The following is a 26,434-nucleotide window of genomic DNA, read 5'->3' on the forward strand; positions in this document are numbered from 1 at the left end:
GCCCCCAGCCCCAGCATGGGCCGCCGCATGCAACCCTTTGGCTGGCAGCCCCACACCAGCAGGATGAGGCTGTAAAATCAGGCAAAGATGAACTGGAACCGTGGCTAAGGTGTGTGAACATGGCCTGACACTGCATCCTGTTTCAAACTCGCAATGTAGGAATAGCCACAGCCTCCTCCCTGCTCCTGCTGAGCCTTATACATGCAGAGCCCAGTCTACAGCTGAGCCTGCCTCACACAGCACCTGCGTTGGCTCAGGTCCTGATAGTGTTCCTCGGAAGTTATAGAACCTCAGCTATGGGTCCACACCGGGATCCCATATGGGTGTTGGTTCGTGTCCTGGTTGCTTCACTTCCCAACCAGCTCCCTGCTTGAGGCCTGGGAAAGCAGTCGAGAATGGCCCAAACGTTGGGACCCTGCACCTGTGTCAGTCAGAGACCCAGAAGAAGCTCCTGGCTCCTGGCCTCGGATCGGCTCTGGATGTTGCAGCCACTTGGGGAGTGAACCAGTGGACAGATCTTTCTGTTTCTCTTCTCTATAAATCTGTCTTTCAAAAAAAGAAAAAAAAAATCTCAGCTCTAAAGGTTCAGGGTGACAAAACAGATGTCACCAGGTCAACAATAACTGTCACTAAATGGAATTCAATCTATTTTCATGTCTATTTTATTTCTAAAATTTCTGCCAGAAATTACTTGGTGAATCTATTGATCTTTATCATATGTTTTTTAAAATATGTTTTAATAACAATACTCCAAAAAGTTCATGAAAAATGGAATTAAAAGATAAGTGTTTGGGTGAAAAAATGTTTTAAAATAGCTTTTTCATAATTTACATTTTCCCCCAAACATTTCAAAGACCCTGCATATGCATGAATTTTAAAAAAATGTGCTATGGCCCGGCGGCGTGGCCTAGCGGCTAAAGTCCTCGCCTTGAAAGCCCCGGGATCCCATATGGACGCCGGTTCTAATCCCGGCAGCTCCACTTCCCATCCAGCTCCCTGCTTGTGGCCTGGGAAAGCAGTTGAGAACGGCCCAAAGCTTTGGGACACTGCACCTGCGTGGGAGACCCGGAAGAGGTTCCAGGTTCCTGGCATCGGATCGGCGCGCACCGGCCCGTTGCGGCTCACTTGGGGAGTGAATCATCGGACGGAAGATCTTCCTCTCTGTCTCTCCTTCTCTCTGTATATCTGACTTTGTAATAAAATGAATAAAATCTTTAAAAAAAAAATGTGCTACAATAAACTTATCTGTAAATTTCTTTCTCCAACACATTTGTAAAGTACTCGTTTACATATTTTTAATTTTTAAAGCAAAACCTGTGAAACAGGCAGGTTGCATTTGAGGTTCAAATGAGAAAGTAGGTGTGAAAGCGCTTTGAGAAGGCAGAGTGCCCCCACCAGGGGTCCCTGAGTCCTGCCCCCACAGGTGTGAGTCGGCTAGCCTAGCACTGAGCATTTGCTGAAGGATTCCGACTGATTCTAGGGGGCAGATGAGCTTAGGGACCTGGCATGGAGGGGAGAAGCTTGACGTCCCACATGTCACCCTCCCTCCAGTGAGAGTTGTCCCACAGGAATCCCCCAATGTGCCTTGGAGCCCAGGCTGGCGCCCTCGAAGTACAGCTGGGAGAAGCTTGCTGGTGACTCAGCCACTTCCTGAGGGTTGATGCTGAGCTGTACCATGGGACGCAACAGCTGGCGGACAGCCCAGAGGGTCCTGCCTAGACTCTCTCTCCAGGCACTGTGGACTGGAAACTGCTCAGAGCCGGCCAGGGTGGGGGATGGGTGAGAGGGAAGCCGGTCCTGGAGAGGAGAGAACTCTGGGGTAAGAAAATCAAGATGCTGCTGGGGGTCATGCAGTACAAAGCAGGACTGAATGGCAGGCGAGAGAAGGGGCCACTCCAGGCATGGGCAGTGGGTGGGGCGTGTCCTCTTAGAGGTGAGGTTCCGCCCCACCTGGCCTCTGTGTGCAAGGCCTTAGTCACCCAGCGCTCACTGTGACTGAGCAGACCTTTAAGAATGGAGAGTGGGATGGAGGCGGGAATCGGGAGACCTCCAATGTTGGACAGACCTTCCAGTTCCCACTTGCTTTTCCAGGCTCTCTGCTCTGTGTCTGTCCACCAGGGAATGGCCCAGGACCCACACAACTGAGAGGTGCCAACCCGGGTGAGTGGCCTAGGGCCAGCCATACCCTGATCTGGGGGCCTTGCCTCCTGCTCCACAATGTTTCTCTACTATGCAAGCAACATGTTGGCGCTGCAGAAAAGCTGAAAATGCAAGTGTGTCCCAGAATGCATCTGCCCTGGAAACTGCTTGGTCAGAGCCTTCTTTATACTGTGGTTCTGGAATTTTCCTTTCCTTAAGGAGTGGCGTAGTGCCTCCACTCCAACTGTCCCACCCGTCCCCCACTCCCATTTATTACACCAAGTCGTTGTGGGGAGGGCAGGAGCAATGCAGGTCCATCCCTGGGGACCAAGTCCTGATTCCAGGGTAGTATCCCAGAACGTTCCAGCTGGTGGACAGGAGCTGACGGACGGGAAGCCTGGATGGGGTGGCTGGAGTCAGGAGCAGCAGCCGGCTCTCTTGGGTGGCTTCCTGGGGATCATGTCCACCATTGTTTGCTTCAGGCGGTCTTCCTGCTTCTTCAGGGACCTGCTGGTCACGATTGGGCGTCAGGCCTCTCTCCCAACCCCCGAGGGAGCTCATCCACCGCAGCCCCTCCTCCTCTGCACTCATTGCATTCATTCATGAGCCCCTGGCTTGTGTCAGACCCCAGGGTTGGGGAGTGGCTAGGCCACACAGGGCTTTGCCCTCCTGGACAACAAGAAAGCGACATATCCAGGACTGCAGTTTATCTGGAAGGCTGGGATGGACATAGGGGATGGGACCTGGAAGAGCAGGAGTGAGGTGTCAGAGAGGACCTTTTATGGCTGGCACATGGTGATACATGTGTATTTGGTGGCGGAAGTGCTTATGACATGGGGCACAGGGCAGGCCCCTGCAAGGCAGTTGGATTTTGTTCTAAATTCATGGAAGTTACTAACAGGTGTAGAATAGCAAGGAGATACTACTTCTTGCAGTCCACTTTACAGATGAAAAAACTGAGGCTTGGAGAGGGCAGGGCCGCTAGGGAGCCACAGAGCCATGCGAATGGTGTGATGCAGGTGCAGGCCCCCAGGGTAGAGCTCTCACTCCCTCCCCTCATGGTTCTCAGGCTGGGGCTTCCAGGTGTGGCACGGTGGCGACACTTACCGTACCAGGCTCACCATGGGTTCCAGAATGTTGTGACCTAGTGCAGCACTGCACTCCCCAAAGGAGACTCCCAGCTCCTGCAGGCCAGACAGGGAGACCCAGGATTTTGGAGAGGGGCTTAAAATATCTTTTTTTTTTTTTAACTTAAAAGGCAGATGACAGGGCTGGCCCTTGTAGTGCAGTGGGTGAAGCTGTAACCTATAATGCCAACATCCCATATGAGCACCAGTTCAAGTCCTGCCTGCTCCACTTCCTATCCAGCTTCCTGGTAGTGCGAAGGCAGCAAAAGATGGCCAAGTGCTGGGACCTCTGCTGCCCACCTGGGAGCCCCTGATGGAGTTCTAGGCTCCTGGCTACAGCCTGGCCCAGTCCTACTCATTGTGGCCATTTGGGGAATGTATCAGCAGGTAGAAGACTCTTTCTCTGTTACTCTCTCTTTCAAATAAATCCCTTTTTCAAAAGGCAGGTGACAGAAGAAAAGAGAGAGAAAGAGGGAAAAAATGGGAGATGGAAAGAGAGGAAGAAATGGAGAAAGATCTTCCATCTCTAAAAAAAAAAACAACAAAAATAACTTAAAGATGAAAAATAAACAAAACGAAATTTAAAAATAAAGGGGGTGAAAAAAAAAAGAGATTTTCCATCTCCTGGTTCATTCCCCAAATGGCCACATAGCCAGGGCTTGGTCAGGCTGAAGCCAGAAGTTAGGAACTCCATGCAAGTTTCCCATGTGGGTACCAGTGATCCAAGCACTTGGGCCATCAACCGCTGTTCTCCCAGGTCTATTAGCAGGAACTCAGATTGGAAGTAGAGCATCCAGGGCCCAAATTGGTGTTTGAAATCAATGTGGATGTTCCAAGCAGCTGCTTAACCCGTGGCACCACGATGACAGCCAGAGCTCCAAGGGAAATCCATTAAAGACCAGCAGTGGCTGCCCCGCTGACAAAGTCCTGGCCATCAGAATCCTGCCCAACACTTCCCTCAGCTGACCTTGAAGTGGCCCTTCTGCTGCCACAGTTCCTGTACTGTGTTCCTCGCTGGGAGAAATGCTGGGCGATGAAGTATGGAAACGTATATAAAGATGCTTCTAAAAAAAGTGCTTGGAGAACTAAAAGCTAAGCTTATTGTGGTGCAAAAACACTTGGAATCGTGTGTGTTTCATCACACATATTCTCCATGGTCTGTTTTCAGACTCCTCATTAGGACAGAAGCCACTATTGTTAACTTCTAGGCACCTTTCCATTGTGTTCTATGTAGTCTTTTTACTGAGGGAGAGGAGCAAGGTTAAGCTGAATGAAAGCACTGTTTTTGTAACTCCGAACAGTCGCACGCCAGTGACTGCATGTGATGCAACCTCACCTCTGTCTGGGCTGGAAGCTGCTCTGCAAGCAGGGCCCGGCCCCCTGCCCCAGACTTCAATATTTTTCCAGAACACAAATCTCAGCCAATGGTCACGTGAGGCACTACAGCTCAGCCCCTCTTTGGTAAACAGTGCCAGGCAGGCTGTGCTGTTGTAAACATGCGTGACTACACACTGGGTGTGACTCTGCACTCTGGGCTCCCATGGGGATTGTGGCGGCCACTCTAGAGGCGGAAGACTTCCCGCCACCCAGGAACCTCATGATGATGGCTCTATTATGAGAAATGAGAGACGGGAACAGAGCATGGCACACAAGTGCCGACAAGGGAGGGATCCTGTCCGCCCCTGCTTCCCCCTTTTTACTACTCTACAGACTTTCTGGAATGTGCCTCAGTCTTATTTGTAAACAAACGGGATCCACTGTATGGCAGCCCCGCTTTTGATGTGATCTTCCCCAGGAAGTCTGAAGAGAGACTAGATTACAAGGGAGGATGTTAATTAGAGACCAGAGGTCAAATGCTTGGATGGGGAGTTCTGAGCGAAGCTCTTTGTGTAGGTGGAGAATTGGTGTGGGAATTTGCTTTCAAACAGTAAGGTTTAATGTCACACCCTTCACCCTAGCCTCGGGTCTGGGTCTAAGGCCGCTATCCAATGCCCTCCTCTACCCACCCTCCCCTGCAGTGGCCAGGAGGCAGACGTGGCCAAGTTGCCATCCATTCTGACCAAAAGGCTGTGGTCAAGAATGGACAAGTGGATCCTTCCTGCTTGTGCAGGCTAGAGTGACCCCTGTCTGCTGGCCCTTTCCAGAGGGGTCTGCCTAATATGGGCTGCCTGCCAGGGACTCCCATGCTCACCTGGGCCAGGTGCTGCCCAGCTTCGGTGGGCACCTGCCGCTCCTTCTCGCAGTCTGCCTTGTTTCCCAGGAGAAGGACAACCACCCCATCTGCCCCGGCGTCCTGCACACAGAACAGGTTCCTTTAGCCACACCCACCCTAGGCCCATTCAGCCAGAGCTGACCCCACCAGCAGCACATCCCTCATGCCACACCTGCTCCACACCCCTCACTCCAGTGAGTCTGCCCTCTTCTTGGCTACAAACATCCTTTCCAAGGCCAAGTTCAAGGACACCTTCTCCTGGATGCCTTCCAGGAGGGCTCCTGCTTGTGTCCCTCTCTTCTACCTATGCTAAAGCCTCTCTTGACTGCACAGCCTGCCCAGTACCTGTCCCCAGCACTCCCACGGGTGATAGTAACAACAGGTTCTGAGCACATGAATGCTGTCTTGTACTGCCAGCCTTTCTGTCCCTCAGTCCTCACAGTTCTGCCATGAGACAAGCCAGAAAACTGAAGTTTGGAGACATGACATCACTATGCAACTTCACAGTGTTGGGGTGGGGGGAGTTGGAATTCACACCTAGGTCCTGGCAGACCTCAAAGTCAATCCTCTTCTTCTTTTAAAGAAGATTTATATATTTGAAAGTCAGAATGACAAGGGGAGGGCAGATCTTCCATTTGCTGGCTCGCTCCCCAGATGCCCGCGACACCCAGGAGTGAGCCACGCAGAAACCAGTGACTCAGGACTCCATCCAAGTTCCCTACATGATGGAAGGGGCAAAAGCACCTGAGCCATCCTGTGCTGCCTTCCCAAGCATATTAGCAGGGAGCTGGATCAGAAGGAGAGCAGTTAGGACTCAAACCAACAATATGATACAAGATATTGGCATAGCAAAAGGCAACGTAGCCTGCTGGGTCACTACACCCATCAGACTAGAAGCTCCTAGAGAGAACTCAGCAAGCCTGACTTCCTACCCTCAGCTGTGCTAGGTAGGTCTCACTGCCAAACTCCACCATCTAAGTTTGGAGTTATCCCCTAGCATAGCATTGCCAACATGTGGTGCTCAGGGGTCAAGAAGAAACTTATAAAAAGAGCTGCTGCATTGCAGAAATAAATGGTCATAGGACAAAGGAAGTAACTTGATCTGGAGACTGTAGGAGGTGATAGTGGCATCCCTGTCCTACTGAGTTCTCAGCTCATCCAGCCACACTGGTGTCAGATCTCCTGGGCATTTGGAAGCTTGGGAGAAAAAGAAAGAAGAGCAGGATACAAACTCCCCTTGATCTTGAACAGTGGGGTTAACCCTGGCCACAGGTGCTCACCTGCAGGCAGTCCAGCCAGTAGCGGATGTGGGTGAAGCTACTATGTGAAGTGACGTCATACATGAGTACAGCGCCATCGGCCTTACGCAGCAGCTGCCGCGACAAGCTGAAGTACCTGTCCAGAGAGTGTGTGTCAGTTGGCCCAGGTGCCTCCAGGCCTCTGCCAGCCCCTCTGCCAAGGAGTGCCTACTGCCCCTCCAGTCATGTTCCTGATGGGGTAAGCATGTGGGTTCCATCTCTCCACCTAGCTTTTGCTCACAGTCCCCTGGGTCAGACTGCAAACAGAGACAGAAGCACCCAGGGAAAGCCCTGCCCCAACCCCGATCCTGCAGCCCCCTCATCCACACCCAGAGGCACAGGCCCACCTGTGTCTTCAGGGGGTATTTTATGTATATGCAAGGGCACTTCAAAATATTCATGGGAAATGCAATGGGAAAAGGGCTATTTTTCTTGGGAAAAAGAACACTTTGGAATCCATGACTTTTTAAAAATTACACGCATTTTCTATGAACTTCTTTAAAAAAAGGTTTGTCTATATCAGAGGCAGAAGGTTTTCTGTGGTTCTCTCTCCAAACGGCTGCAACAGCCAGGCCAAAGCTGGAAACAGGAACTCTATCTGTCACCCACACAGATGGCAGGAAACCAAGCGCCTGGGCCATTTCCCACTGCCTTCCCAGGTGCATTAGCAGGGAGCTGGACTGGAAGTGGAGCAGCCGGGACTTGGACCAGAGCACCAGGGAAATGCTGGCATTGCAAACAGTAGCTTAACTGGCTGCACCATAATGCCAGCCCCTCCATGAACTTTTTGAAGACTTCTCTGTTACACACATTCATATCCACACACTCTCACCTGCACACACACACACTCTCACCCGTACATACACACTATCTAAAACACACCCACTCACACTCTTATACTCTCACTCACACACTTATACTCACATGCACATACCCACACACCCTTTCCCCATTTTGCACTGCCCATAGTGTGCAGCATGAACTATGTGTGCTAATGCCCAGGGCCCTGACATTTTTTTTTGTCATAGCAAGGTGTCTGCCCTGGGGACACCTCCCTCTGCTCCACAGCGCCCTCTATCATTCTTGTGCTTGCACTGTCATGTGGCTCAGCCAATGGCTGCCGGCCTCGGGCTTGTCCCATAGCACAGAGAGCCGTGGTCCCTTCAGGCTCTCCACTCTTGCCTGAGCTTGCACAGGCTGGGTTTCTAGTGGAGGAGTTTGGAGCTCTACTGCGTATGAGGGAAAGGGTAGGCAATGGCCACTCTGCTCTCCAGATCCAGGGGGCTCTGTATCTGCCCACTGTCCTGCTTTGGCTTCCTGACTGCCTGCATTCCCACACAGGGCCAGCCTCTCCTGTGTGCCTGGCTGTTTCCTGCCCATGCTGTGGGGGCTGCAGCTCAGGCTTAGCCTAGTTCCCTGACACATGTGACACAGAAACACCCATTACCTCTCCTGGCCAGCCGTGTCCCAGAGCTGCAGCGCAAAGCATTTGTTGTCTACCAGCAGGGTTTTCACCCGGAAATCCACACCTAGGATGCATACAGCGTGGGGTAAGACCTCTTAGCTCCCCATCTGGGACTTTCGGCCACAACTCATCCCCCCAGACACCCAGCCCCAGCTCTGGCTGAGCCTTGGGCAGCTGAGTGCCCTCTGCTCTCCAAGCCTCTCCAGGTCATCCAGACATATGGAGCTGGTTGTGACAGCTCCACGATGTTTAGCTCCAGGCCAATCAGGAAGCAAGTGGGATGATGTTATTTCTGCAATTCCCTTTGCTTGCATCTTCCCCTCCAACTAGACCACAGGTGGACCCGCTCTCCATGGGGGGCAGGGTGGGAGAGGCAGAAGGAGCCATGGCCACAGGGCTGGCCGCCTGGACCATCCCAGCCCTGATTGCGTCACCCAGGGCAGGTCACTTCCTCCCTTTCCTCACCTGCGAGGCAGATGCTGGGGTGTTAAGGTTGAGCCTGGCTTCTGGTAGGTGTGGCTAAGGCCAGTTCTCATCTCCTTGGACGCCAGCCCTGACAGCCCACCCCTCCTGCAGCCATAGTTCCAGACCCTCTCTGTCCCCAGGAGGAGAAGAGGATGGAGACAAGTTCTGAGAAGTGTATACATCCTGCCAGCCCCCACTTCGCAGTGAGATCCCAGGGCAACGACAGTGTTGAAGACGGGCTGCTTTCTCCCACCTCGCTGAGTGGAGAAAAACTATCGATGCACTGCAGGCCCCAGGCAGGCTCCTAGCACCAGCAAGGCCGCGCCCAGGTTAATAGAGACCCTGCTCCTCCCAGGAAGCTGGGAGCAGCAGCCCCTGGAACCTGAGCCCAGCAGAGTGGTGAAATACCTAGTTCTCTCTCCTGCCATGTTTCCCAAAGGTCTCAGGTATCCTGTCTCCCAGACAGGCTCCAACAGGGCTACTTGGGAGTCTGAGGCTTTAGGCAAGCCCTCTGGGACCCAGCTAAGACAGGGCTAACCCAGTGCTCAGTGCTCTGCTCACTTTACCCCCATACTCCCAGCCATGGCTGCACTGGCTCTAGTCTGCTCAGCCCTCACACACAGGCTGGCTGAGGTCCTCACTCCCCACGGCACAGAGCTGGAAAGCAGGGAGCTGACATCAGGTGGGAAAAGGCCACCTGAGGAAGCCAGATTCTCTCTCTGTGATGGTTATGTCAGAAGAGATGACAGCCACCAGAGGCACAGCAAACCGAAGCCGAGATTGGGACAGATTTAGGCGTGTATCTGGGACACTCCAGGCTGGCTGGCAGGGCATGGCACACTAGCCCTGGCTTTTTATGACTGTGTACCCTGGGAGTTCCTCTTTTGAATGTTTCTGGAAGCTTCTTACTGTATAAAATAGGAAGGGATCCACTCTCTGAAGAACTAAGACATGCATGGAGGATGCCCGCTGCACTGTACTGGTGAGGATGAGGTGGCCCGGGTAATCCATGGTGGTGTGGCCTCACTCTGCACCGAGCCATGCCTGCCTTTCTAATCAGCTCTCCAGCCCAGGATGCACAGGCAGCAGAGATTTGAAACCTGTCACTGAAGCACTGGCCCAGCACAGGTCCCTTGGCAGCTGTGCCTGGCCCAACACAGAGGCAACGGCCACACTGTCCTTGTCCCTCCCCAGGTCTTGCTACTCAGCAGCTCTGCGGATCGCATGCCCCGACACTGTACACAGGAAGACTCAGGACTTCACGTGGTCAAATTTTCCTTCCTTAGCACTTACTATGTACCAGGCAGGATTCTAAGAACTTCACACATGTGAGGTCAGCACATTCTAATATCACTCCTGGAGGTGGGCGCTGCTGCTGTCCCCACTCCACATGTGAGAGCATGGCCACTTGGAGGAGTCCAGCAACTTGCCCAACTTCATGCCCCTGATTAGCGGCAGAGCAGGGATTTGAACTTGAGCACCTGGATTCCTCATTCACCACACTCTGCCAAGGCATTCTGGGTAAGGCATGCATGCAGCTTGCCCCAGATGGCTTCCTGCCTGAGACAGGCTGACCAGCCTGGGGCTGCTGGCGAGCTGCCCTGATCTGGCGCTCACGTGGGTGGGGACATGCTTGCTTTCCCTGCCAGCTAACATTGGCACCCCAAATTGCAGGGTGCTTTGTTGACGTGGCCTATTAGAAGCTAATCAGATCAATGCAGAAAAAGCAAATTACCTGTAATTAGAAACGATTAGTGACAGAGCCAGATGATGCCCATATAAAACATGATCTCCCGCAGGGCCCGTGGCCAGGGTGAACTCGCAACTTTCTTACTTGCTCCAGGCCTGCTCCGGTGCATTGTCCCCGGCCCCTGGGTGTCCTCCGCCTCCCGTCATCCTCCCCAACTGGGCGCTTACCCACGGTGGCAGAGAGGTTGGCAGCAAAGCTATTATGATGCAGCAGGTGCAGGAAGGAGGTCTTGCCCACGTTGGAATCTCCCAGGAAGATGATGTGGAAGACACAGTCCGGGTGCAGCTGAGGCTCACCTGGCCCGGAGGTCCCTGAGGATGGGTTCTGGCCAGTGCCCTGAGAGTCCATTCCTGGGTCTGCAGGATGGCTGTCTGCCCTGGGCTCCTTGGATGGAGGGGAGTCTGGCCATCCTTCTTGATGAGCAGCTGTTGCTGGGGGACTGGGCTGGGCTCCCAGCTCAGGCAGGTAGGAGAAGGTGTTCACAGCCCCTAGTGGAGCCAAGGGAGGGGGGCCCCTTGCAAGAGGGAGCTTGCCAGGATCAGGGGATTCTGTGTCCGCCAAAACTTGGAGAGAAGCCTGCAGAGCTCCATGTGGGAGCTGCTCCCAGACCCCAGCTGGCGGGCCAGAAACCTCCAGAGACTGCACAGAGCTGAGGTCCCCTCCTCTTTTTATGTCTTCTTCCTTCCTGACTTTCTCTCCTAGACTCTGGGATGCTGGATTTGGCTCAAAGCCTATGGCCTGCAGGTCCTGAGCAGGGGCCGCTCCTTCTTGCTTGGGCAACCTGGCTGCAGCAGATGTGAGCCCAGGAGCCTGGTCATGTGGGTCTGAGGCCTGGAGCTGTTTGCTGGGCCCAACTGGAGCCTGGGGAGAGGGCAAGCCTGCTTGGGGAGGGGGATCCTCCTGCAAAGGCACCCGAGCTTTGAAAGCTGCCACCAGCAGACTCCGTGACTCCCTGCTGGGAAGGTGGGCCTCAGGTGGGGGCTCTGGCTGGGACCTGGGCTCCAGGATAGGAAGCTTGGCAGGCAGCTCTGGGCCAACATCCTGCCCCTCCAGCTCTACCCCATCTTCACCCTCAGCCCCGGCAGGCATCGCAGGGCTGCTCCTTTGAGCCTCATCTGGATCTGCAACTGGCTCCTGAGCCAAGGGCAAGGTGCAGGACTCTGAGATGGAAATCTGCCTGACTACGCGGGGCGTCAGGGAGTTCAAGGTAGCTCTGGGAGTCGGGGGTGGGCTCCAGGTGAGCTGCAGGGCTCCCTGTGGTGGGCTGCAGAAGCGGCTCAGCAGCTCAGCCCAGTCATTATCATTATCCCCCAATATCTCAGGCAGGGGGGCCTCCTCTGGGGTGAGGAGGGCCTTTTCTGTTGTGCTGAGGACTCTGGAAAGGAAGTAGGGACATGAAAGAAAGGAAGAGCAGGTGCAATGTGTTACCATGGCTGCGGGTCCCAGCCTTCGTCTGCCTCTACAGAGACTCCTCTGGGACACCCTTGTCACCTGACTTACCACCCCCTCCCACCTGCCGTCCAATCCTGTCTCACTCAAGCCCTACCACAGTGACCCCATCCACACCTCTGAACCTACACAAGCCAACTAAGGGTGTGTGTGTGCATGCAAGGTCCCTTGTTGTGGGACCTTGCATCTTGGTCTTTCCCTTTTCTGTTTTCTCAGTTTCCCCATCTGAGAAGTGGGCCTGCTCCCCGCAGCTTGGCAGGGTTCCTGTGAGGTGTGAGGAATCAGTCTCTGTACCACATGCCACCCAAAGTCCTCTGAAAACATAGGGCCCCTCATCTCCGGTTCCAGGAAGCTCCTTGTCCCAACCCTGAGCCTGGAGTGACTGTACTTGCCTGGGTTCTTCCTCTGTCTGCCAGGACACTCGGGCCCTGGCAGTGGCGAGGTGGCCCCTCGTCACCTGCAGCTGCCCCTGCACCTCCTCCAGCCTCCCAGCCAGTTCCCGCTCAGCCTCCCGAAGCTGCAGGTTCTCCGCATGGGCTTCCTGCTGTGCGCTGCTAAGATGCTGGAGCTGGGCTTCTAGCTGGGGGGCGGGGTGGGGAGCAAGAGTGGGCCCCTTGCCCTCCCAGACCGCAAAAGCTGCTCAAGGCCATTGTGGGACATGGTTCCACACCCCACACCCCCAGGCTCCTGGAGACCTGGCTGAAAGTCCAGGGTTAGGAGGCCCAGCTGGCACCTTGCCTTCCACCTGGGAGGAGAAAGAAGGGGTCCATGGGAGAAGCACAAGCAGGCCCTGCACCAGCTGCTCTGCCTGGGGTTCTGACCAACGGCAGATCCCAGAGTGAAGAGCAGGTGACAGGCAGGGCTCCCACAGGGTCCCCCAGACCCTGCATAATCTCCATGCTGTCTCCCAGGCTCTTTCCTCCCTCGGCCAGGTGGACAGAGGTCAGGGGCCCCGTATGACTCCCACTGGATTAGGAAGAGTGGCCCCAGGGAGCCCGGCCACACTATTCAGTCTTGAGGGCCCCTGATACCTGTTCCCTGGGGGCTGGGTGTAGGTGCTGTTCTCATAGGGGATCCAGTCTGTCCTCCGTACCCTCCAGGGACCCCCATTGCTCGGGCACTCACCTCCCTGTGGCTGGCAGCCAGCCGCTGGGCCTCACACTCCTTGGCCATCAGCACATCCTGCACCTGGGAGCTGAGGGCCAGGCCACGCGAGTCGCTCTGTGGAACAGATGGACTCAGCTCTGCCCTGAACACTTTGCTGCTCTCCCTGCCTGCCACCTCCACCCAGGCCCCCGGGAACAGGTGCCAGGAGAGCCCAGTGAAGACAGCCTGAGGTCTGCTTGCTCCTCCAGTCAGCAGAAGGCTGCGGTTCAGAGACAGGGAAGGCCGACTCCGGGGACTATGGTAAGGAGGTACCCGACTCCTACCCCACCTCTGTAGGGAGCCCGGCAGGGTGAGGCTGGCACGGGAGGGGACCCCACCTCGGCTTGTAGCTGCTGTCTGTCCTGTGTGATCTGCTGCTCCATCTCCTCGTACAGCCGCCGCACCTCGTGGTGGTGGTCAGAGTCGCGCCTAGGCAGGGTGGGAGGCAGGGGCCAGGCAGCCTGGGGCTGGAGCCCATCCCACTGCCCTGACGCCTGGCACCCTTGGTAAGGGTGACCCCATCCCATCACTCTGATGATCACTATGGTGACACCCCAGGCGCTGTCATACCCACCACTGCCACCCTCACGGACAGTGTCCTACCCCACTCCAGAGCTACCACATATAAGCAGTGCCCCTGAGCTGGATGCCTCGGTGGCCCTGCATAATCCACTTTCACTAAAGGACCATTTGGGTCTTGCCCACGAGTCCCTGGAATCCTCTCTTCCTTCAGCTCAGCCCTGCCCTAATGTTGCTGCTCCTGGGGTCCAACACCCTCACTCACTTCCTCAGGGTCTGCTCCAGTGCCTCTTTGCTGGCCTGGGCCTCCTGCAGGTGACTGTTCATCCTGGCCAGGAAGCCCTCCAGGTTGCCCACCAGCTGGGGCTCCTCCTGCCGGAGCCTTCTCCACAACTGCCAGATCTCCGTCTGCCTGGGAACGGGTGCACGAGCAGGATCATGGTCCAGGTGGGGAGTGCAGTGGGCAGGGCAGGAATCAGAGTCAAGAGCCCTGCTTTTATATAGATCCAACCAAGACCCAGAGGTGGATGCCAGGGGCTGAGCCCAGGCCAGGCTGCCTGGGGGGTGCCTGGCTCCCACCCCCTGCCTCAGCCTACACCCTGAGTCTCACCCTGCCAGTCCACTTTCTAAGAGTCCTTGTCTAAGAGGGTGGGGTGAGCTGAGGGTGGCTTCCCTGGGGGTCTGGAGATGTAGAGGAGCCCACAGCAGGCAAGAGGGTAGGAGCAAGCCCTCTAAGCCCATGACAGAGACAAATGGGAGGGAATGCCCTCTGACCTCTGCACCTGCCCTGCCTAAGAGCCACCTTGCCTGAAGTCCCCCCTGGGACCTCTTTTTGAGCTCAGAAAGGCATCCCTAGGGACCATGTGGTTCCAAGAACATGAGCATGCTTGGGCGACTGATGCTCCAGCTTGCAGGACAAGGTGGAGCAGGCATCCTCTGCACTCGTCTCTATTCCCAGAATGGTTTTTGCGCTTTTTCTACAGTGGGGAGCAGAGGTCAGAGGTAAGAACATTGGCTGGGGGTAGGTCTCATAGTTGCCCAATAGCCATGCTGGGGTTTGCACTCGGCCCTACCCTGTGGCATGACCGGTGGGCCCCAGGCCCAGGATAGTCCTGCCTCAGTAGTGGCTAGGGCCTCCCCTGTCCCAACACTGTATGGGCCTCACTCAGGAAGAAAGCGGCTGGTCCCCAGCTGCTCCACAAATGCCAGGAAGGCCTCCCTCTCCTCTGCGTTGGCCTGTTCTAGCTCCAGGAAGCTGCTGGCTGTGGGCACCCTCTTCGTGGGCCGTGGCCGTCTTCTCCTGAGCCTGTGGGTGCTCAGGCTGGAGCCAAAGATGCTTTCTGTGGGGCAGAGGAGGACAGCATGTGGAGCAGCCACGACTTGAACTGGCACCCATATGGGATACTGACACTGCAGGCAGAGGATCAGCTTGTTACATCAATGTACCAGTCAGTCCCAGGATACTTTTTTTTAAAAAAAACAAAAACAAAAACGATTTTCCTGGTTAAATTAAAGGCACAGAGAGGCCTACACTGAGAATCTGGGGAGGCTCTGCCTCAGGTAGGATGGATCTGAGAAGTGAGAAGCAAGGAGTAAACCCTGTGGATTTTCAGGCAGAGGGAACAGCGTAAACAAAGGCCTTGAGGAAGGAACCAGGCTGACAAGACAGAGGGGCATGTGGCATGGAGGGAAACCCAGGGGTTAGCAGAGACTGGAAAACATGGGCCCTCCCTACCGTAAGAAGGTGGGCAGCTTTGATCCCAGGTGGTGGTGGGCACCACTGGATCCAGCTGTAGAGATGGCCCATCCTCTGCAATCTCAGGCCCTGACCCTTGCTCCTCACAAACCCTGGCACTGGAGTTATTACCTCCTGGGGTGGCCCCAGACCACAAATGCAGATTCCTGGCCTCCTCCTCTGCTGTCTGCAACCTTTGGCAGACTCTGTGACTTCGTGGGTCCTGCAGGGACACTCTCCTTCCCTCCCTAGGCAAGTGGGTCTCCCCCAAGGGGTGGAGCAGCTGATGACATAAAGAGGATGTCAGGGCAGGTATGAGGGCTCAGCCAAGGGCCTGTAGCTTCCTCACCCCGAGTCCAAGTGTGAGCCTTCGCCTGTGGCCCCAAGTGAAGGAGAAGTGCCAGCTGTCACACAAGGGAAGCCCTTTCTTGGAGAGAAGATGAAGGAGGGGGCAGAGAACAAGACTGGAGGCCTCTCTGGAGGAGGGAGTACTCGGGGAGAGCTTCCCTGGCTGCCTGACCCATCAGTTCACCCTCACTCCAGGCTGGGCACACTGGGATGGATGTCCCAGAGGCTCTCCTCCCAGGATGCACATACTGACTCCAGTGTTGAATTCTTCCAGGGAGAGGCGTCCCTTCCGTTCCACGTCCACCCAGTCAAAGATCATCTCCAGCTCCTCGTTGCTGCCCAGGAAGCTGAACTTGGCCGCCTGGAAGGAAAGAGTGAGTGGGCAGCTGCTCCTGCAGCTCTGGGCCCACGTGGCTGTCCCCAGTCATGCCTGCCTCCCCTCTCCCCACAGCGACTGCCCCAGTGCGCACCACAGGGCTCCTCTTTGCTCGGCAGAGCCCTAAGCTGGCTCCAGGCCTTGATCCTTTTTCCATACAAAATCCAAGCACATCTGTGCTGAATCCTAGTTTTTTAGGACCTTGGTAAAGAACAACAGCTAATCCTACCAGGGTCTACCAACCACCTGACACTTGAAAATGAGTGGAAAGGGGAAACTTGTGTCTCCCAGCATGCCACAGGGGCCGGGGCCACCTCTTGATCTCACAAACATGCTCATCTCCCTGCCTGAGTGGACAGAATGCACCTGTTCCCTGTGGACAGTCTCTACGGGGGCCGTCAATCATTGCATGTTAACACAACAGGTGACTCCAAAGATCTGAGGCTTGATAGACACGAACCAGCTTCTAAACATTTAGATTGTTTCAAAAAATAATTTCTTCATCTTCACTTCCTTTGCAGGGTACAGAGGCTGAGAGACTGCTGGAGCAAGACCTTCCGCTTGCTGGTTCACTCCCCAGATGACAGCAACAGCCAGAGCTGGGCCTAGCTGAAGCCAGGAAGGAGCCTGGAATTCCATGTGGGTCACACACGTGGGTGGCAGGGAGCCTAGGCACTTGAGCTATCGCCTGCTGCCTCCCGGGATGTACATTAGCAGGTGGAAGCTGGGGCTTTGAACTCCTAAGCATCTAAATCACTTTGTGCCAAATGCCTGCTCCTGCGTTTTCAAATCTAGGTCAGCATTCTAACATTCCTTTTTAAAGCTGCATGGCTTTAAACATTTTTTGAATTTTTCACAACATGCACCATTAATAAATGAGTAACATAAAGTCTTCGATAACCAGCTTGTTTTGTGTGGCTTCCAAGTTACCATTGCCCTCTCTGGAAGCTCTCATGATTCTTTCTTTTTTAAATAAGATTTATTTTATTTTTATTACAAAGTCAGATATACAGAGAGGAGGAGAGACAGAGAGGAAGATCTTCTGTCCAATGATTCACTCCCCAAGTGGCCGCAATGGCCAGTGCTGTGCCGATCCAAAGCCAGGTCTCCCACGCGGGTACAGGGCCCCAAGGCTTTGGGCCATCCTCTACTGCTTTCCCAGGCCACAAGCAGGGAGATGGATGGGAAGTGGGGCCACCGGGATTAGAACCGGAGCCCTTATGGCATCCTTGTGTGTTCAAGGCGAGGACTTTAGCTGCTAGGCCACAGCGCCAGGCCCAGATCTCACGATTCTTACAACGTCTTTGGCCCAGCACACTCTGCAACCTCGGGGGCCCTTTGCAGCCCTGCTCTTGGCTCTCAGAGAGAATCCCACATGGAATAGGAATTTAATTTGCCTGTTCCCCATCCCTCTTCTTTCCCTATCTTCCCTGCTTGCTGATGTTGCATCTCTAATTTTGATGGCTCATGACTGAGTGATTATTTTGCATGAGAGGCAGTAATGATGGAGAATTTAATGTTATGGTCTACTTGGGGAGCTCTGTAAGATGCAAAATGGAGAGTTAGTGGGGCTGGCACTGTATAAGTGAATAAAGCTGCCACCCTCAGTGCTGACATCCCATATGGGCTCTGGTTTGAGTCCTAGCTGCTCTACTTCCTATCCAGTTCTCTGCTTAATGGCCCGTGTTCTTGGACCCCTGCCACACCCATGGGAGACCAAGAAGAAGTTCTTGGCTTCAGACCAGACCAGCTCTGGCCATTGTAGCCATTTGGGGAGTGAACTAATGGTTGGTGGGTCTCTCTCTGTAAATCTATATTTCCAATACAAATAATTTTTTTAAAAAGCCACAATCCATATAGAGACTACTGTATTTCATGCCCACTTCTGACTCCAGCTTCCTGCTAATGTAAGCCTCAGCAGGCAATGACAAAGACTCAAGTCACTGGCTTCCTGCCACCCATCACTTCAGAGACCTGGATTCAGTTCTTGACTCTGATTCTGACCTTTAGTCCTAGCCCAGCCTTGGTCCAGCCATCACGGCCATCTGGGGAGTGGACCAGCACATAGCAGCTCACTCTCTCTCTCTACCTCTCAAATGCATAAACTTATTGGAAAATAGAATTAAAATATAACTTTGCCTCAATGGAAAAAAAAATTGAAATTCATGCATAGAAGGGGTCTTCAAAGAGTTCATTAAAGTTCATTAAAGTGAATCAGTGGACGGAAGATCTTCCTCTCTGTCTTTTCTCCTCTTTCTACATATATATGTGTGTGTGTGTATATATATGCATATATATATGACCTTGCAATAAAGCAAGTCAGATATACACAGATATACACAGAGGAGGAGAGACAGAGAAGCCGGGAATCAGGAACCTCTTCCGGGTGTCCCACATGGGTGCAGGGTCCCAATGCATTGGGCCGTCCTCGACCGCCTTCCCAGGCCACAAGCAGGGAGCTGGAAGGGAAGTGGAGCTGCCGGGATTAGAACCAGCACCCACATGGGATCCCGGCGCATTCAAGGCAAGGACTTTAGCCACTAGGCCACGCCGCCGGACACAAGCAAATAAATCTTTAAAAAAAGAAGAAGAGCACCTAGCTTTATTCCATTAAAATGGTATGTGGGTCCTAGCACTCTTTGCAAGGGTTACAGGAAAGTTTCTGTTTAGCTCCTGGGTGAGCTGCACAGGTAACAATAATTTTCTCAGCTTTGTTTTGATCTTATCACACCCTAATTTACAAAAAAAAAAAGGGCAAAGACAGCTCCTTATGAAAGAGCTATAGATAGTCTTGCAACCCTATTACCTCCTATGTTTGTTTCAAAACACCACATTTATTGTCGTTTTGATTACACAGATAACCAAGCACTGTTGCCTGGGCTCCCACGGTCCTGTCTTAATCTAGAGCTCAGATCTTCTCTGACAACTTTTTTGATTATTATTATTTTGCCATTGCATGATATCTGATCAATTATAGAACGAAAAAAAAGACAAATAAAAACACCTTTGTCCTTATTAAATCCCTCAATGCAGTTATGAGAGAAGGTGGGGCAAGCCAGCAGATTTACTCAGCCGTTCCCAGGCTAGCGTTTGCTTGGGCAAAATGTTGCTATTATAAACTTTTTGGGGGGTTGGGAAGGAATGGGGGGCTGGTGTTGTGATTTAGCAAGTAAAGCTATCGCCTGTAGCATCAGCATCCCTTATGGACCCCCATTGGCGTCCCGGCTGCTTCATTCACATACTGTACGAGAAAGCACCAGAGATTTCTCACACCTTGACTATTGGCAACATGATCTTGTCTGCAGCGGGGAGCCCCTGGTTGAACCCCTAGATGATCATTTCACACTGGGGCCCAAGAAGACAACTTCACCAGCTCCCCGTTCTGAGGAGCGTCAACTACCACAATAAACACACACAAACATTTGGTCTTGTCCCTAGACAGGCTTCTGCTGCTTTCTGGCAGTTCCATGGACGCTCTGTCACAAGTGTGGATCACAGCTCACGTCTTCCATGGAGAAAGACTAACTCAGAGCCGTCCCCTGGTCCCACCAACCGCGCTTGGCTTATTGTGGCAGAGGACGGTCCACCCCAGCTCAGGGACAGACTTCTTGGCACTCCTGGGCCTGACCACAGGCGGTTCACAAGGTCTGTGTAACAGATCATACCCTTGTCAACAGGAAGGATACATGTCACCTGGTGTCCTACCCCAGGAGAAACACTTAGGTGACCAACTTCAATAAAAGCACTACAAAACCAGGAAAGTCACTTCCTGGCAGAAGGGGAACCTTAGGAAAATCCAGTCCCTAGGGAAGTGAGAGGTTACGGGTAACATCCTCTGGCTGCTGACCCTGGCATGGACTTGGTTTTCTAACCTTGGGATAAATGCAACTCATCCCAGTCTGCCCAGGTCTTCCCCGGTTTTAGCACTGAGTGGCCTACGTTCCAGGTAACTCTTCAGTTCTTTGAGCCCTGGGACAGTTTGTCATTCACTGAAAGCACAAAATTATTATTTCAGTGGTTTGAAAAAAGCTAATCTGGGGCCTGCATTGTGGCACCGTGAGTTAATCCACTGCTTGGCACATCACATTTTTTTTAAAGAATTATTTATTTTTATTGCAAAGTCACATATATAGAGAGAGGAGGAGAGACAGAAAGGAAGATCTTCTGTCCAATGATTCACTCCCCAAGTGACCGCAACGGCCTGTGCTGAGCCGATCCAAAGCCAGGAGCCTCTTCTGGGTCTTTCACGTGGGTGCAGGGTCCCAAGGCCTTGAGCCCTCCTCAACTGCTTTCCCAGGCCACAAGCAGGGAGCTGGATGGGAAGTAGAGCTGCCAGGATTAGAACTTGTGCCCACATGGGATCCAGGCACATTCAAGGTGAGGACTTAGCCACTAGGCCACCACGCCAGGCCCCACACTTGCATTTAATATTCAGAGTGCCAGTTAGAGTTTCAGAGACATGGCTTCTGATCCAGCTCTTTGCTAAGGTGCCTGGGAAGTAGTAAACAAAGCCTCAAGTACTTGGGCTCCTGCCACCCACGGAGGAGGCCTGATCGAGTTCTTGCCTCCCGGCTTTGGTCTGGAGCAGTGCAGACTGCTGTGGCCATGTGGGGTGTGGGCCAGTGGGTAGAAGTTCTATCTCCTCCTCTCTCCATCACCATGCCCTTCAGACAAATCAACATAAAAAAACTTCCAACTTAAGACTGCATATGAAAACTTCTGGACAGAGCTGGAACAGTTCAATATTGCAAGTCTCAACTTGCCGAGGCCCACACGTTTGGTTTCTACTCTGACTGTAACTATGGAGACCATCAAGCCAAAAACTTGGAAGATCCGCCTTTTATAGGTCAAGAAAAGAACTCCAAAGATGATTTCTCATCACAGAAAAACACTCTGAAATTTGGAAAAAGGCAGAGAAGTAACCAGCATAGGAATACAGTAAGGAGGCTCGCCTGGCCTTGTATAGACAGTGGGAGATGGACTTTGTTCAGGTCAAGTTTACCTTTAATTAAAAGTCCCAGACATACTGAAGTTACTTGTTAACTTGCACATTTTTGTCCAGGAGCCATGAAAAGAATATTTGTCTGGCAGAGCAGATAACCCCCAAAGATTTATGGCCTGCTGGCCCTCAGCCATTTTAAAAATTGAACCCAGATGTCTTAGCCCAACATGTTGCGCTTGCCTGGAAATACAGCAGCCTCGCAAATGCACTGCTGAACAAGCCAGAGCAGCGAAGGCTCCCTCGTGAGTCACAAGTGAGGACAAGTTAGACAACAGCACGGCCAATCTCGACCGCAGCCCGAGGCTCCTCGTTGGGACATATCACCATGGCTGATCCTGCCTTTCTTTTATTTTACTTTTAAAAATTTTCATAAAGATTTATTTATTCATTTGAAATGCAGAATTACAAAGAAACCTGGGCCCCATCCTCTGCTGCTTTCCCAGCCTATAAGCAGGGACTTGGATCAGAAGTGAAGTAGCCAGGACACGAACTAGCGGCCATGTGGGTGGAGGTTTAGCATGCTATGCCACAGTGCCAATCCTGTTTAATTTTTCAAAATGTATTTGACCAGCAGAGAAACAACTAGAGGACGAGAGTGCTCATCTGCTGATTCACTCCCTGGATGCCTGCTGCAGCCAGGCCTGGCTGAGCTGGAGCCTAGAACTAGGAGAAACCTCCAGGTCTCCCATACAAGTGGCAGGAACCCAGGTCCTGAAACTTTCCCTGCTGCCTCCCGCAGCCTGCACCAGCAGGAAGCTGGAGGCAGAGCTGGGTACCAAGCAGTGCTAGTCTGTCCTGGGATGTGAGTGTCAACCAGCTTGTTCGCTGCAGGATTAAGTCGCCACTGAGATTTTATATTTGAAGTTTATAGTCAATGACATAGTTCACTTTCCAGGGCTCTCAGTACTCTCCAACATAAACTTCTCTGCTCAATGGACCCAAAACTACATCATCTGGGAGTTATTTGCTTGCCTTAAAGTCCTTTCCTTTGTTACATGTGAAAGTCACATCAGTCATTCACATGCTAGTATAAACACATCTCCGGCCTTTCCTGAGAGCAGATTCTAACCAGGAGAAAGGGATAGAAAGAAAGCAAAGACAGGAAGGTCTACCTTCCTGGGACAAGGAGCATCAGGAGATGGCAGAATGGGAATCCAGGGGGTGCTCACCTCCAGGTCTTGGCGGGTGACAAAGCTCCTGTTCTTGGCCCCACAGTCCTGGAGAAAAGCCTGCAGCTCTTCCTGAGCCTGAGAGGACCAGGTCACGGGCTCCTGGGCCATGGGAGCATCCTGACCGTCGGCTGGCTCTCGCATCTGCTGCCGGCGATTGGAGCCCAGCTTGCGGCTCTTTCGGGATGTTCTCTGTCCACTCTCCATGGTGCCCTGAACCTGGGACAGAGGAGAAGGGTGGGGGCACTGTGTCACTGAACATAGCCCCAAACCCTCCGGTGGCTCTCTGTCACCCACTGGGAAAGGGAGGACCTGCCATGGGTGTAGAACCCTGGCCGGAAGGTCCTGCAAACTCCTCCCCCAGCCCAGCCCACCACCTCATCTGAGACATCACACAGGGTGTCTTTGCCCTTCCTGGGGCACTCTTCGTGAACAGTACTCTTCAGTAAGGCTCTGAAGGTGGCTCCTCTGTAACCCCACACCTGCTGTTTGCCAGGCCAAAGCAGTGTCCTGGGTCATCCCTCCTTTATGGCCCCACCAGATCCTGACCGTGTCACAGCAACTGACATTCACCTTCGGGTTAGGGATCCTCCACCACGGCCTCTTGCATCCCAGCTGCAAACCACCCCGATCCCACAAATCTTTCTCTGCTGCCTGTCCCATGCACAGCCGGCAACCAGGAGCTCCCCTCAAGGGGCTGCTCCGGCATCATCTTCCCCATCTCAGCACCCTCCCAGCCCATGGTGAGCTGTGGCTGGCCCCTCACTGGGAGACAGCCCTCGTGACTGGTTTAATGCCATTGTCATGGCAGTTGGTTTGCTTTTTCGATTTTTATCTGCTTGTTTTTTACTTACTTGAAAGGCAGACAGACAGAGAGGGACAGAGATCTGCTAGTTCCTTCCCCAAATGCCCACAACAGCCAAGCTGCTTGGGGCTCCATCTGGGTCTCCCACAGTGGGGGAGTTTGTTATTGTAGGAGCACATGCCTGATTGAAGTGCTCACATGGGATGACGGGGAGAGAAGGCCCTCTCCAGGCACCATTGGGTGACACATTAGTGAGGGTGAACAACCTGGAATCGGGGTATTGAGACCACACAGCAGAACCTTCGCGTCTGAGAGATGCATGGTGGAGCAGCTCAGGATGCACTTATGCCTGCAGTAGACAGAAAGTGCAAGTGTGTGCGTGTGATGGTACGTAGGTGTGCACACGTGTTTGCATGTGAGCATATATGTGCGTGTGTGTAATTGTATTGTGTGTGCAAGTGCATGTGCCTATATGTGTGTGCATATGCGCATGTGGAGGAAGAAAGCAGGAAGGAGATACAGTGGTAGCCAGCCACCCAGCAGCACACCCTGTGCTATTGGCTACTCTGGGGATTGCAAAACTCTCTTACTAAAAAGCCGGAAGAAAAAAGCCAAGAGTGAGTTGGCTGCGGAAGGCCCCCAATGGCTCTCCCAGCACCCTCACACTGTCCCTCATTGTGCCATGAGATGGGGACAAGCCTTCGCCCTCCTTGGGCCACTTTGGTCCCTATCCAGGAAACCATCATTCAACCTTATTTACCTTCCCCCCACCGCCAAGGAAGGAAGCTGCTGCCTACATGATTGTGGGACCCTTCCGTGGCTGACAAGGCACCTGCCACAAGAGGGTCAGTCCCACTCTCCTGACCTTGGAGATGTGGAACAGCAGTCCCCAGGAGAGGGGGTGCAAACCCAGATACATTTCTTGACTTCTGACTTTACCTGGCCCAGCTCTGGAAGCTGTGGGCACCTGAAAAGTGAACTATCAAATAAGTGATCTCCCTCTGTCTCTCTCTCCCTCCATCTAACTTTCAAATAAACAATTTTTTAAAATATTGGTGTTGACATTGTGGCATAGCAGGCTAAACCACCTCCTGTGACCCAGGCATCCCACATTCGTTCAACTCCCAGCAGCTGCTCCACTTCCGATCCAGCTCCCTGCTAATGTGCCTGGGAAAGTAGCCAAAGATGGTCTTAGTGACTGATCTCCTGCACCCATGTGGGAGATCCAGATCTGGCTTCAGTTTAGTTCAGCCCATCTGGGGAGTGAACTAGTGGGTGGATGATCTCTCTCTCACTCTGTAACTCTGCCTTTCAAATAACTAAATATTTATTTAAGATGTTTCTTTTGGCATAAAAAGGTTGAAATCCATGCCCAATTTTTCCTAAGCCATATTTTTCTCTTTTTTTTAAAGATTTATTTATTTTATTACAAAGTCAGATATACAGAGAGGAGAGACAGAGAGGAAGATCTTCCGTCCGATGATTCACTCCCCAAGTGAGCCACAACGGCTGGTGCATGCCGATCCGAAGCCTGGAACCAGGAACCTCTTCTGGGTCTCCCACATGGGTTCAGGGTCCCAATGCATTGGGCCGTCCTCAACTGCTTTCCCAGGCCACAAGCAGGGAGCTGGATGGGAAGTGGAGCTGCCGGGATTAGAACCAGCGCCCGTATGGGATCCCGGGGCATTCAAGGCAAGGACTTTAGCCGCTAGGCCACGCCTCCAGGCCCGCTAAGCCATAATTTTGATAAACTTCTTGACGTCCCCTGGTATAAGCCTCATACAAGCAGGGAGTGATTCTGTTCCTGGCTCTACCGAAAATGCCCTAGAGCAGCTGGCTGCAGCTGTCAGGTGTGCTGGTGATGTCAGCTGCGTGAGGCACTTGCAGTCAGGCCTGGCGGAGAGTGAGTGACTGGGGAGGACACTGGCAAGGGTGAATTCTGCCTGAGTCCACCAACAAGCCAAGTTGATCCAACTCCAATACCAACAGGATCTAACTCCAGCAAGTTCAGAGCACAGCAGACCTGGGTGGGGGTCTTTTCTCTTGAGACCCAGTCCCTCCCGTCCTTGCCCTGTGCAGGGTTGCACTATTTCCATGACAGGGACAGCATGCCTGAAGCAGTGAGAAAAGAGACCCAGTGTAGAAAGTTCCAGAACCAAACCACCAGGGGCAGAGTCTTCTGTGTTGGGGTGGGAGGCTGTGTTGTTGAGCCTGCCAGGGCCCCATAAGGAAAGCAAGTCAGCTCCCTCCCTATATCAGTGTTGTGAACTGCGGGGTCCCCTTGGCATTGTTTTCAGAAATCCCCTGGATAGTGGGGACCAACATAGCTCCCACTGCCCATTTTGGCTTGGGCTGTGCCCTTTGAACTATGCAGGACACCAGTGCTTTGGCGTGACCCTGGGTCAAAAGGCAGCTGGTGCCCCGGCCAATGCTGCCCTTGGCCCCCTCTGTTGCAGTGCTGCATGCATGAGGGGTGCACACTCATGTGTGCCCCTTGGGGTCAGGCATGGCAAAAGGAGCCCACGAGGAAGTGGACAGGTCCTGGCAGCGCCAGAACCCAGCATAGAGTCTGCAGCGGTGACAGCAGGGAACACTGCCCCAGCTGTGACATGTCGGAGCGGTGGGCCTGAGGGACCACCTCCGGTCCTCACCCTTACTCCTCCCACCTTGCTGATGGATAAACGCAGTTCTGAGGAGTGGGGTGCCCTGCCCCAGGCCACTCAAATCTCCCACTCAGGCGCCCTCTCTGCCCTGCAAGAGACCATGCCAGTGACTCCAAATGCCCGAGAATCATGCCCTGGGCACAGGAGCCAGACAGGGACTGCCCACTTTCCCCACTCTCGCCCCACCCCAGATCTCACCTCTGGAAGGTCCTGGGTTGGTGGCACCTGGTGACAGGCGCAGCTGACCTGTAGAACCGTCCAGGGTTCCTGGGACTGTTAACAGCCTTGTCTCTTGCTTCATAGCCCTTTCCGTTTCCCTGTGAGACAATCTCTTGTTTCCATCTGAGGGACTTCCTGTGCCATGACCACAGGCTCTCCCCATCAAACTTTCCTGGCACCCACCCCCTGCACTTACCCCCAGCCCGAGGATCTTAAACTAGATAGTGCTGGAGCAGGGAAGGCGGCTGCTAACGATCTGGAGCAAAGCCAGACTTGATTCAAGTCTCTGCTTGCGGTGGTGGGGTTGGAGCACCCCAGACAAGGCTTGTGGACTGCCTGGGGAGCTGCACTCAGTCCTTACAGCGGGCTCCACTCTTGGACAGTGACCTTGAACATCAGAGGAGGACTACAGCCAAGTTAACCTTTGGGGAATAACCTGATACCAGAATATACTGTAGAGCCACAGTCATCCAATGGTGTGGCAACTGAAGTGTGACTACAGCTGCAAAAGAATCCTTGGAACAGAATACAGGACAAAAGTACACAG

At 53.3% G+C, this 26,434-nt stretch overlaps 1 protein-coding gene across 1 annotated transcript; it reads right to left on the minus strand.

Annotated features, from left to right (window-relative positions):
* Nucleotides 1–1,409: 1,409 nt before the first annotated feature.
* Nucleotides 1,410–25,998, minus strand: RAB44 (RAB44, member RAS oncogene family). The gene is made up of 14 exons (XM_058663919.1): nt 25,867–25,998; nt 22,201–22,419; nt 15,903–16,014; nt 14,736–14,910; nt 13,836–13,982; nt 13,390–13,480; nt 13,031–13,126; nt 12,272–12,485; nt 10,624–11,814; nt 8,224–8,305; nt 6,759–6,873; nt 5,458–5,559; nt 3,247–3,323; nt 1,410–2,646 (listed from the first exon to the last, which is right to left on the minus strand). The coding sequence occupies exons 2-14, from the start codon at nt 22,405–22,407 to the stop codon at nt 2,556–2,558; spliced, it is 2,700 nt and encodes an 899-aa protein (XP_058519902.1). The 5' UTR covers nt 22,408–22,419; nt 25,867–25,998; the 3' UTR covers nt 1,410–2,555.
* Between the last annotated feature and the right edge of the window lie 436 nt (nt 25,999–26,434).

This window comes from Ochotona princeps, chromosome 1 (assembly GCF_030435755.1).
Source record: "Ochotona princeps isolate mOchPri1 chromosome 1, mOchPri1.hap1, whole genome shotgun sequence".
Taxonomy (NCBI): domain Eukaryota; kingdom Metazoa; phylum Chordata; class Mammalia; order Lagomorpha; family Ochotonidae; genus Ochotona; species Ochotona princeps.

Excerpts from the sequence above, each read along its gene's own strand:
- RAB44 (XM_058663919.1), bottom strand. The coding sequence starts at position 22,407 with ATGGAGAGTGGACAGAGAACATCCCGAAAGAGCCGCAAGCTGGGCTCC. Across the intron at positions 16,015-22,200 it reads TCACCCGCCAAGACCTGGAG|GCGGCCAAGTTCAGCTTCCT; the intron begins GTGAGCACCCCC and ends CTTTCCTTCCAG. Across the intron at positions 6,874-8,223 it reads GACACGGCTGGCCAGGAGAG|GTACTTCAGCTTGTCGCGGC; the intron begins GTAATGGGTGTT and ends CTCTCTGGACAG.